Source organism: Asterias amurensis, chromosome 21 (genome assembly GCF_032118995.1).
Source record: "Asterias amurensis chromosome 21, ASM3211899v1".
NCBI classification, from domain to species: domain Eukaryota; kingdom Metazoa; phylum Echinodermata; class Asteroidea; order Forcipulatida; family Asteriidae; genus Asterias; species Asterias amurensis.
In genome coordinates, this window is record NC_092668.1 from 4,760,602 (window position 1) to 4,772,246 (window position 11,645).

At 39.9% G+C, this 11,645-nt stretch overlaps 1 protein-coding gene across 1 annotated transcript; it reads right to left on the reverse strand.

Annotated features, from left to right (window-relative positions):
* Window positions 1–2,123: 2,123 nt before the first annotated feature.
* Window positions 2,124–11,355, reverse strand: LOC139952784 (protein DDI1 homolog 2-like). Its single transcript, XM_071951999.1, has 8 exons — window positions 11,008–11,355; window positions 9,642–9,890; window positions 8,698–8,824; window positions 7,778–7,905; window positions 7,047–7,175; window positions 6,357–6,460; window positions 5,622–5,811; window positions 2,124–4,281 (listed from the first exon to the last, which is right to left on the reverse strand). The coding sequence occupies exons 1-8, from the start codon at window positions 11,252–11,254 to the stop codon at window positions 4,088–4,090; spliced, it is 1,368 nt and encodes a 455-aa protein (XP_071808100.1). The 5' UTR covers window positions 11,255–11,355; the 3' UTR covers window positions 2,124–4,087.
* Between the last annotated feature and the right edge of the window lie 290 nt (window positions 11,356–11,645).

Here is an 11,645-nt window from a genome sequence, read left to right on the forward strand (position 1 = left end):
GCCACGACTGGTGGGAACGAGCCTGATGGATTCACAACCTCTTGAGTTTGTCCATCAACATGATCATTCTTACAGTAGAATGCAAAACATTAAGAATTCTGCACCATCAATACCACCACCTCCGTTATACTTGGAGCATTTGTACTGTAAACTACGGAAACCGGTACAAGTAGAAGCTTCAACCAGCAGCGTTGGGTCGCAGGGTCCAGTGATTTATATCAGACAGCAGAATGTTGATCCCTTTCCATTTGAAGAACATTCTTACTGTTGTCGTAAAATACAAGAACTTGAACTTGAAGCTCCGTTGAGGAGAAGCACGGTGGAAGCAAGCCTGGGGAGAGACGAGCCGCATAAATGGTTGCAAACAACTGAAGATCATTCGTACTGCCTGAATTATACGGTTCCTCTCAGAGAGCATTCATACTGTAGACCACTTGAATATCTAAAGGCGTCTTACAAAGCTGGAATGTCATTTCCCTGTTCTGCCAAGACTGAATGTGAAGTTCTTTAAGCAGCATTCTGCCGTAACCTGTGGTCCGCTGGCCAAATGCTTGTTAAAACACTGGAGGACCATCAGTCAACATTTTTTACTCCCAAGTGATCCGGCTGGCTAGTTCAGTGTTAACAAAAAAGCTTCCTATTTCATTTGAAATAATGACTAGTGAAACAATTGAAGACACTGGCCAGTCATTCAATAAACCTTGACTCTCTTTTAACATCAGACCTGCGGTCGATTTCACAAAACTCTTCCTAACTTAGGATTAATCTTATGACTTGGGACGAGTCCCAACCCTGCACTGTAGCATGCAGACCTTTAACTCTTTGTGAAATCGACAGCTGTTATATAGTCTGCAATGGCAACTATAAAAATAGTACGACTGATTTTAAAACTTAAGAGAGCCACGACAGCCAAACAAGGTGGGCAAAGTGAAAACCCTGTGACCGTGTTATGGTTGTGTCAAATTTTGTACCAGAGTGTCTTTTTCCATATTGTAGTCTCAACGAGTGGCAATAGTTTACTGTGACTTTTTTGTACACGATGCCTTTGTACCCGTGTTGCCTGAGTTCGAAACCTCAAGAAACTTTGAAAAAGACGAATATCAAAACGGAAAGTAGTTGATGTAAACTTTGGTTGATGGAAATGTCCACATCCTGCCGCTACAAATTCATTCATTATGAAATAAATAATTAGTATCTAATTTACTTAACAATTACATATTCCTAGGTGGCAAGATACAGAAATCTTTCAAAAACGATCAGAAACCATAACAAAAATGTGCCTTTCCAGGTCGAGGCCTGATTCTTTACACAGGCAGCATGCCTTCATGACATTGTACAGCCTTATTGCTCCCCTGAACAGTTCAGAAAGATTTCTGTATGTTGTCACAACTTTTTACAGTTAATTTTTTTTCATACTTAAAAAAAAACTTTTTTTACTTAAAAGTACAAAGGATTAACCCATTGTATGTTACCAAAAACCAAATGTAAACTTTGCTTTTAAGTAAAAGTTCATTTGTTTTTACTTCTTGTCAAAAGTGTAAGCACACACTGCCTTGTGTTAATAAACCAAGGCAAAATAACTGAGCCTTCACAGGTCCTTATTAAAATTGATCAGTAACTTTATTTACACTTTTACTTTTACTACTAAACCACTGTCTTCCAAGAAGTTTATTCTCGTTAATAAAATAAAAAATCAAGTTTTTTGAAGAGGTTCATCAGTCATATTGAGTGATTTTTTCATCAAGCAATATCTTCACTCCCATAATACCCATTTGATAAACCACTTTAGATACATGTACTTGTAATCAGGAATGTTTTAATGAGTTTGTTTTAATTAATGCTTAATTAAGATTTATAAACAAATATTAAGGCACACAAAATTGAGAGTACACAACATGCAATAACACATACATGTTTCTAATAAATAGAAACAAACCACTTCCCACATTCCCTTTTCTTAAAATTAACCGGTTTAGTGTAACCCTCCTACTCTTGGTGCCATTTTCCAGCAAATTGAGCACCAATTGAAAACTTCAACTGTGTAGGTTGTGTATGGCACCACAACTATTTATACACGGAAGAAACTACACTATGGGTGCGTTCGTTTAGCTCCCCTGGGTCGACCCCGGTGCGCAGCGTTTTTTTTTTACCAGGACGAATGTGGGCAATTATCTGCACACACTTGTACAGGGGAAAAAACCCGCCACACACCGGGGTCAACCCAGGGAAGCTATACGAACGCACCCTGTATTGTACAGATGCAAAAGCAACGACAAATGTGACATGAAAACTATAGGCTGGCAATTTGTATCCATCAGTCTGAACCACATGGTCAATTAGGCTGGAACTGATAACCCAACACGCATCTTATGTACCTAAATGAAAAAAAAGGCTTTTTCATTCCCCTGTCATTTTGTAGACCCTACAACCCTACTCCATAAGACACAGTGTTGAAGAAACCCTACACACTCCTACTCGCTGATAAAACCCTATACGCATCTAATGTACGGTAAGTTTGCTCCGGTCTGAGGTGGGATTCAAACTAGGGACCACAGAGGTGAAAGGCAGGGAAAGAAACCACTGAGCCAATCTGGGCCCAATTGCCATCACCATAAAGCCTGTAAGGCATAAAATCTTGCTAAACACGGAAAAATTCTGCTTTCAGAAACAGATTACCAGCCAACATTCCACAAGTTTATAAAGTTGCCACTCGTTTCTTACATCAGCAAAGAAATTTGTTGAGCAGCATTTTGCTGCAAAACAGCTTTATGAAATTGGGCCTTGATGCCAAAGTTTACCTTGAATTCAAAACCACTTGGGACAATATTAAACATTAATTGGTCAGACAGTAGAGTACGTGTAGGTGAGTCAAAGTTATCAAATGAGGTCAAAGTCTAATACATGTACATGTATGCCTTTTCTACATGCACTGTACACATGCACATGTTTTTTAATTTAAAAAGTTGTATTTGAACAATTCCACAAACGGTACAAAACACTTGTTCATTATGAGGATAAGCATGACATCACTTTTGTTTTTAAAAACATTCTGCAAATAAGGTGGGTATAACCTGGTCCAGCAGGACTATCTTTTTTTTTCTAATTCAAACAAACGCTCTGACTTTAGTAGAACAAATCACGACCCTATTTTCCCAAGTTTTCTTAAGCACGATTCACAGTATAAAGAATCTGAACACAAACATGCCAAAGCTAAGGGGTCTTGCCAAAATCAATCCGGGACAGGTAGTCGATTAATTCGTTTGGGTTTTCGTCAGACTTTTCTTCTATGGTTTTACTCGCTGAAAGGCACACAGTTCTCAAAGACAAGCCCCAACGCCAATGTAACCCATTGAGCACACTGCCGTTTGACTGGCTGATGAAACGTAGTACCAACAAACTTGCAGTGATCTGGAAAGTTTAGGAGGTCATTCTATTTAACGAAGATGTGTAGTGTAGAGGAGTTGATTATACTGAGCCATGTAGGGTGTCATAGGCTTTATTTAGAAGCGGATAAGAGCATCGAACTCGAGCTCTTGTGATTCTGTTCAGCAGAGTGTGGGTTCGGGAGTCGCGACACTTGTGTTCCAGAGCAAGACACTTAACTACATGCTTCTCTTCACTCAGGGGTACATGTACCTGTGAGGGAAGAGATGGTTCTTGTGAATGATTTAGCAGAGTAGCTCATATTTGTTGCACAGGTTGTTAACTCCCAGGGAGCTGAGATGGTTTTAAGAATGATTTAAGGCCCAGTGAAATATTGGAAGTGCTTTGAGAGGCCCTTTGGGGTGTGAAAAGCGCTATATATAAAAGTTGGTTATTATTACTTTTGTTTATGATGTATAAAGACTTGTTTTCCAGTAGATAACAATCTAAGTCTGCTGTTTGAAAACAAATGCAACCCCAGGCACTGTGAACTTCTCCCGACACCTAATTTCAAACAAGGTGAATTAACAGCAAGTAAAAAACCTTGTCCTGGACGATACATATCCGCTGGTTGTCCTAGACTAATTTTGACAAGGTCCCTTAATGCGCCACTAAACCATCCTGAGAAAGGAATGGAAACAAGGCTTCCTTGTTTCAATTGTCGTTATTTCTGTCCAGGAATTTTGAAATTCTTTGCAAAGAGTGACGCTATCGCCGTTTGCTTGTCCCCGTTGTGTCGTTGAAGCTCCGTTATGACATCATCACGTTGGAATCCCATTGCTACAAGCTCGCTTATCGTTGCCTCTGGAAAACTAGATTGTTGTGATGGGTTAGAAGCCACTGTTGAACCGCTTGGTCCTGTTAAAAAAAATAAAAAATAACAACACTAGTAAGAATCTCTGCGAATGTTCAATTTGGTTATTAACCATATACACCAACGTGTGTCCGCACTGTATACTCAGTACTTACCCGAGTTCAGTGGAGAAAAAAAATCACAGGCATATTACCCGGGTGGGATTCGAACCTACAACCTTTGCAATTCTAGAGCAGTGTCATACCAACTAAAACACCGAGATTGCACGGTAGCTAGAGGCAGTTCGAATCAAAATAATTTCTACTGTCAAATGTAAGCAACATCATTTCACTGTGGTCCAGCAGTTGGACTGCAGGACTTGCAATTACAATGTTGCGGGTTCGAATCCCCCCCAATTTAACTGCTGATTTCACAATGACTAGAATAAGTACTGTTTTTTTGTCTAGTAAAACAGTATTGTTTTATGCAATTCATAATCATATAGACGTTAAGCCAATGTTTGTATGAGAGAGTTTGGCTGTAGCCAACTTGGCTTTTATATCCCCTTGTGTGAGTTTGCCGAGTTCCCTTGACAGGAAGTTCATCTAAAAAAAACTAAAAAAACGGACATTCAGCTTTTAAAAGATTTTGGTGCGAGAAGCCTTCCAGAAGAGAGATGGGGCGGGGGGGGGGGGGGGCACAAAAATATATTTTGGGGGAATCCCCTTCATGGAGGAGGATAAAGAAATACAGAAGTGTGGAGTATCTTCCTTGCTCTTTTTGCCCCAATTTGTTTTGAGCTGCTGAAGCACCAAAAGCAGCTCAGCACAAAAAAAATATGCTTACCAGAATAAGACTACCGGCCAAATGCCATCTCACATGTACAGTAGGTGACTGGTACCCTACTTTTTTTTTGCTCAGCAGAAACTTTTTAAGCAACATTTTTCAGCTAAACAGCTTCAAGGCAGTGGACACTATTGGTAATTACACAAAATAATTGTTTGCATAAAAACTCACTTGGTAACGAGCAATGGAGAGCTGTTGATAGTATAAAACATTGTGAGAAACGGCTCCCTCTGAAGAAATGCAGTTCCACGAATTTGATTTTGAGACCTCAGAATTACATTTTCAGGTCCCTTAATCAAGCATCTGAAAGCACACAACTTCGACACATCTTGCACCTTCGACGACCAACTGAGTTCAAATTTTCACAGGTTTCGCATATGTTGGGATACACCAAGTGAGAAGACTGGTCTTTGAGAATTACCAATAGTGTCCAATGCCTTTAAGCAGCTTTAAAAAAATGAGCCCCGTTGTTAATTCCATATTTCACAATATAAAGAAGGTATGGATCCCTACCCACTGCCCCCCATTCTAAAATGAACTTGACCACAAGGAAACCAACCTGCAGTATCTTGTGAGGATCGTTGTAATGCTTCAGCTAGCTGTTTATCCTCCGATTCCAATGCTGTATGTTCCATTGACTCAGTGCGATTCAATCGAGCGCATATCGGGACATCGGCCTCTCCTAGAAAGGCTGTCTCGGTACCCGTGGTCCCGATTCGTAATAAATTATTCTTGAGGTCTATGCAACACTGAAACGAGGAAAGAGACATGAGATGAACAAATTGCTAATAAAACAAATTATGGCTTCCCTTAAATGGAGCGTATACTTTTTTTTAAAAAAACCTTTCCATTGTTTTAAATTGCAAATGTAGACATATACAACAAAACTAACATGTGAAAATTTCATTTTAAAGGTCGTAGTGTTTTTAAGATATTGCTGTAAATCCAGAGCGGTTATGTCCACCTAGAGGAATAATCCGCAACTGGAATGCACAATCTAATAAATGTTTCTGACAGAAACATTTCTCATTTTCAAATTACCTTGGATAAAAACTGAATCTATTTTTCCATAAGTACATTACTCCGAAATGAGATGATTCTTAAAGAGCTTTATACAATTGAAAGCTTCTGTACTTGTTACCAAGTAAGACTTGAATGCAATTAACTTTTATAGTGATTACCAAACTTATACCTTCCCTTTAAGATAAGTCTTATGTAATATTTTGAGTGCTTGTGTAATATTTAGCCCTAGTCTTGATGCGTAGTACTCTCACAACACCAGAAATTGTTTTACCTGATGACGCTTGAGCATGTCCAGCCCAAGAAGCATATCCATCGGTTGATCTTCCAAGATTGCAAACGACGACTGCAAGAAAGCTGGCCCAATCTGGATTTGACCTAATAAATAAATCAAATTTTGTTTTTAACTTGAGGTGGTATGATCACATCACACGATCAACAGGACCGTTAAAAGACCATAATTACAAGGCACAGTCCCTGGGAAAAAGAAACAAGGAAGACAAAGGAAATGATGGAAAGAAAGACAACATGCAGGAGGAGACAAGCCCGACATTCAGTGTCTCGCAGAGATTAGTGGAGGACCGCATTGGATGGCACACAATCGTCAATAAGTCAACAAGGTTCTAGAGCGAAGAATTGTAGAGGATAAATAAGGTTTATCGCGAATAGCAAAATATCAAGAGAGGGCACTGTTGAACCCACACAATAGGCGATGCGTGCACGAGCCGTGCATGACAACATACACTGTACATGTACACCGCTTGGCAAACTGCCCCATCTGCTTACCCACAACGCATTGCGGTTCTGAATCGCGAAAAACCTTATTGAGGATTTAAGAGCTAGTACCCAAACAAATGAATGGTGAATTCTGTAATTCTGGACACCAAACCACTACCTAAAACCCATCATCTACTACATGTAGATGTTGAAGATAATTCAACAATTTTGAGTTAAAAGAACTTACCTAAATGAACTCTGCCAATGATTTTTTGTGTGCCGACGCCTTTGGCTACGCCAGCCCACCTCTTGTCGACTAGACGCATAATGTTACAACGCTCCGCACATGCCTGGCTCATAATCGTCATCTGAGCACCTGTTTGGAAAAGGAACAAAAATTATATTAGAGGACATTTTATCTCTCTTTAAAGGCACTGGACACTATTGGTAGTTATAGCATAAAAACTTACTTAGTAACGAGCAATGGAGAGCTGTTGATAGTATAAAACATAGTGAGAAACAGCTCCCTCTGAAGTTACATAGTTTTTGAGAAAGAGGTAATATCTTACTCAACTCAAGCCTTTTGTTATGCATTTAAAAGCTCACAAAGTTGTGCAAGAAGGGTGTTTTTTCCATTCATTATCCGTAATTTTCCGTAATTTTTGTATTCAACAGTCTTGGTTTTTCACTCATGACTTTCCAAAAGTGCTCTTGAGACTTCACTGTAATTCTGCACTCTATAAAAAACTGTTAATTGTTATTATTATTCTAATATTAATAATTCGGCCACTGCAGGCATTTTGATACAAGCTTTATCTCTTACTAAACTTTGACTACGCGTTTGAAATAGACACTTCTGTGAAACATGGTTGAAAATCTAGGAATAGTGTTTTTTAAAGATCTTTTAAAAGGAAGATGAGATCGGACAGAAAACGAACATTTTGAGAAGGATGCAATGATTGGAAAATAATGACTCACCAGAATCAACGAATGCTTTGACTGGATGAAAGTTAACTTTACAGTCGATGTACAACATCAGGACCTGCCCAAAGCTCTCGGGAGAATGCTCCATCGCTGTCTCCATGTTCGCATCGACGTTCTTCAATCTAAATATTACCAAGAAATCAGATCAAATGTTAAAACAACATAGACATAGGGTGTCACTGCCGAGTGGTTAAGAGCGAACATTCAAGTGTTTAAACAGCCAATAAAGGATGATCTCAAATATATAAATATTACGGTTTTCTAATAGCTGCAGTCCCTAGGAAACATTAAAAAAAAATAACGAGTCTCTGACCTCACGTTAAAACATGGTAAAACTGGGTTTTTCTACAGAACGCTCCAAGCAAAATTTCTGAAAAACGTGGTGTCAAACAAACCCGCGCGTCAAAGGAATCGTGACGTCAGTGGGGGCTATTTGATGTGGAAAATAGCGCCCTCAGTTTGCCAAAGCTGGAGAACTGTGTTCAAACCCAATAAGGGGAAAATCGTCACTGGCGTCAAGGGGTTATTATAATAGATAAGCCGTTTTTGACTCTCGGCTGAAAAAGCCGCGCGACCGAGTGCATTTTTGACTCGAGTTATTTATTACTAAATGCAAATTTTGAGAGTAAAATGGTTATTAACCGGTAACTACGATGTCTATTTGGCCACAAAAAAGGTAATAGTTGAAATATTGAGATCCTCCTTTATTGGCTATTTAAGTCATTGGAGGGTGGGTTCGAATCCCGGTCATGGCACTTGTGTTCTTGAGCAAGATGCTTTACTTTAATTGCTTCTCTTCACCCATTGGTAGAGGTTGATATTGTGTATGATATTGTGTAAGAAAATCCACTGGCACCACAGGGCAGCTCAGGGCCGTATACTCCCATGAGAGTTGAGAAAGTGTAGACTCTTACCTGATGGTCTCTTCTATCTGTTGTTGTGCGCTTGCATCAAATGGATTAGCGTTCATCATTCGTATCTGCATCAATTCTTTCTCAACTCTTTCCCTCCTCTGTTTATCTAGCACTTCAGCAAATTTACCTGACAGAAAGAAAAAAAAAATTAGTCAAGAGGGGAATTTATCATCACGACAGTTCAAAAATGTTGTATCTCACTTAAGCAAAAACAGAATTCAAACTACTCCTGCTGACTTACAAATCTCTCACCCAATCAGCACCTCATTATCTTCAAGAAACTCCTTCATCCATGTGTACCACATCGTACCATGCGTTCCAGCTCTACCTCTCAACTAGTCCCATACATCACTCACTAAGTCATGGCCACCGCTTAATGGCCACTATAGCCACTCATCAATTGTGTAAAGCGCTTCGGGACTGCTGTGTGAAGTGCTACACAAGTTCTCTTGCAGGCCTTGAAACAAACCACAGCACCACAGCAACAATGCTACAACAATATAAACAGCACTGACTATAAGGTTTTGGTAAATTTGTGTGAATGCATCCAAACCAAACAGCACACTCCTATAACGTCCTCCATACCTCAAAAAGGCTTATCGGCCTGGTGCACTGTGCTTTTGCTGTGGTGCCCTCTGCAAGGTTTTAATTGATTTTGCTCTCCCCTTATACACACACAAGGATTTGTTTTACCCCACGTTTACCCAGGGCATTTTTACACTGTGTGCCTTTCACACGATTGCACGTTTCAAGAACACCCCACGGGTTTTACCGCTTACCCTACTCCAGAGCAAGCGTGGCTACTCAATGGGGTATGCTCATTTGCCAAGGTAGGAAAGCGGTAAGTGTGAAAGGGCCGGCCTTTATTGAAACAAGCTTTTTGAGTCCTTGGACTCACAGACAGTATTAATTATTTAAATGACTTTCCAGTCGAGATTTCTTACCAAGGTCCCCGCTTAAGAGTGCATCAGCGAGAGGACGATTGCGTTCCTTGAGAAGTGAAAGCTGATGTGGATCATTAAGGAACATTTGTCTAAGATGAGCTGGATCGTTCTCATTGACCGGTACTGGAGGCACTCGTTGCTGCTGCTCGCTTGAAGGCACCGTCGGTCTTTGGGACACCGCGGAAGGTCCGGCCGCTCCCGGTATCTGGATTTGACTGAAGTCCATATTCAGCATACTTGGAGCTCCTCCTACAAAGATTATCAAAATAAATCTTGAAAGTTAGTAATAGAACTTTGGTACTTGGTAGTTATCCTCCTGAAACTTCAGCGGGGGAGCTTGACAAGGAGGTCAGGTGAGTGTCGTCTAATTCAGGTTTTTGTTGTTGTTTCAGTTGTGACTGTAATTGCTTTTGAAGATTTGGTGGGATTTGGAATCTATGAGGGATAACTGTCTTAAATTATAGGTTGTTCTCCTGGGCCTAATGCTTAACAGCTTTTAAAAGCAAAGAGAAACATTGTTGTTGTGCCTGAAGACGAGCAGAGTGTACTGTTTGAAACAGCTCTTCTCAGAGCCAACACTCACAAGAAAGAGTTTTGGCAGCAGGTACAGTTCTCCGCCTCAAAATCCAACTGGACAAAGTCCTAGCCCTAGGTGAAATGGGGTATAACACAGGCTATATGGCTCTTTACCCCACGGCCAGCTTGTCGGCAACAGCTAGTTGGCCCTCTACAGGTGAGATACAGGTGAGAAGTTTACTATTTATCTATTTCTTTTTTAAATGGAAATTAAGTGCTGGCACTGGATTATGGATACTAAAGTGAAACCTTTCCAAAATAATTTTAAGTTTACAAAAAAGAAAAGAAAAAGGTAACAGCCCAGGTAAACAGTTGTAAACACTTTTGAATGGGGCAAGGTCTGTGTCTTGTTTTGTGGATGAAGTCGGTCTGAGTCATCAGCCCTTAGACATGTCACTGTCAGCCGAGCGTGTGATGTGTGACACTGACAAGTGACTCACTCACTACTCATCAGAGAGCCTCTCGTCATATGCTCGTCACATTGATGACATTTGTTGACAAAATGCAAAAACAAATAAACATGCATTTTTTTTTTATGAATGATAAAACTAGGTCTGAAAAAGTGAAAGTACATCATTGGAACAAGGACTTTAGAAGGCATAATAAAATGACTGAATTAAGTAATTATTGGGAAAGTTTCCGTATGGCGCCACCACTTATTATTCATTCGATATGAAATAATTATAGTATCTCATCTGATCTGAATTACCTCAATGAGATATCCCTTTTTGTAAAAATGTGTGAAAAAGTGGTGGCGCCATACGGAAAGTTATCCTAATTATTTTCTAACTTTGTTGTGCTTGCGGAGGAGCAGTAGACCGCTGTTGCAGGAGCAACATGTCGCCGTCTTTCACTCCGAAACCACCCAGCGTCTTCTGTGGATCTTGCAGTAACCGACCTTCATGATGGACCAAACACTGTTCACTCGAAACCCCACACTCGAACTCACACAAAGCCTTGAAATTTACCAACTCTAACTCTGGACTCACATCCAGTGTGAAGACATCGCCGGCCAAGGTTGTTACAGTGACTTTCATTTTGAAGAAAGGATTAAAAATGTACAAATAAATATGAGAAGTTGACTTTTAATCTGGAAGTTTAACCTTACAATTCGTGCGTTTTGCTTACTCAAGGTTCTAATAAGTTTGTTGAACAGCGCCCTCAATCTTTGTTTAGAGCGTTGAAGTCAAGTGGGGGCGCTATACAGCTTTTGCGGTTACGTTTAAAGACCTTGCTTTATCAACTAACTAAACGGGCCGGGTCATCTTTTGTTTATAAAATCACTAAGCGAGCTTTACCATTAAAAGTTCGTTTATTTTTTGGCTTAGTGTTCCTTAGCAAGGCTTAGATTTAAAATGAATAATTTGAAAACAAAATAAGGATATTTGTTTTACTTACCAAATCAAATGTTAGCTATAACCGCAACAG

What these genes read in the sequence shown, in the direction of transcription:
- LOC139952784 (XM_071951999.1), bottom strand. Translation starts at nt 11,254, where the DNA reads ATGAAAGTCACTGTAACAACCTTGGCCGGCGATGTCTTCACACTGGAT. An exon ending in TCCTCCGCAAGCACAACAAA is followed by an intron (nt 9,891 to 11,007) that starts GTTAGAAAATAA and finishes TAATCTTTGTAG; the next exon opens with GAGGAGCTCCAAGTATGCTG. An exon ending in ACATGCTCAAGCGTCATCAG is followed by an intron (nt 5,812 to 6,356) that starts GTAAAACAATTT and finishes TCCTCGTTTCAG; the next exon opens with TGTTGCATAGACCTCAAGAA.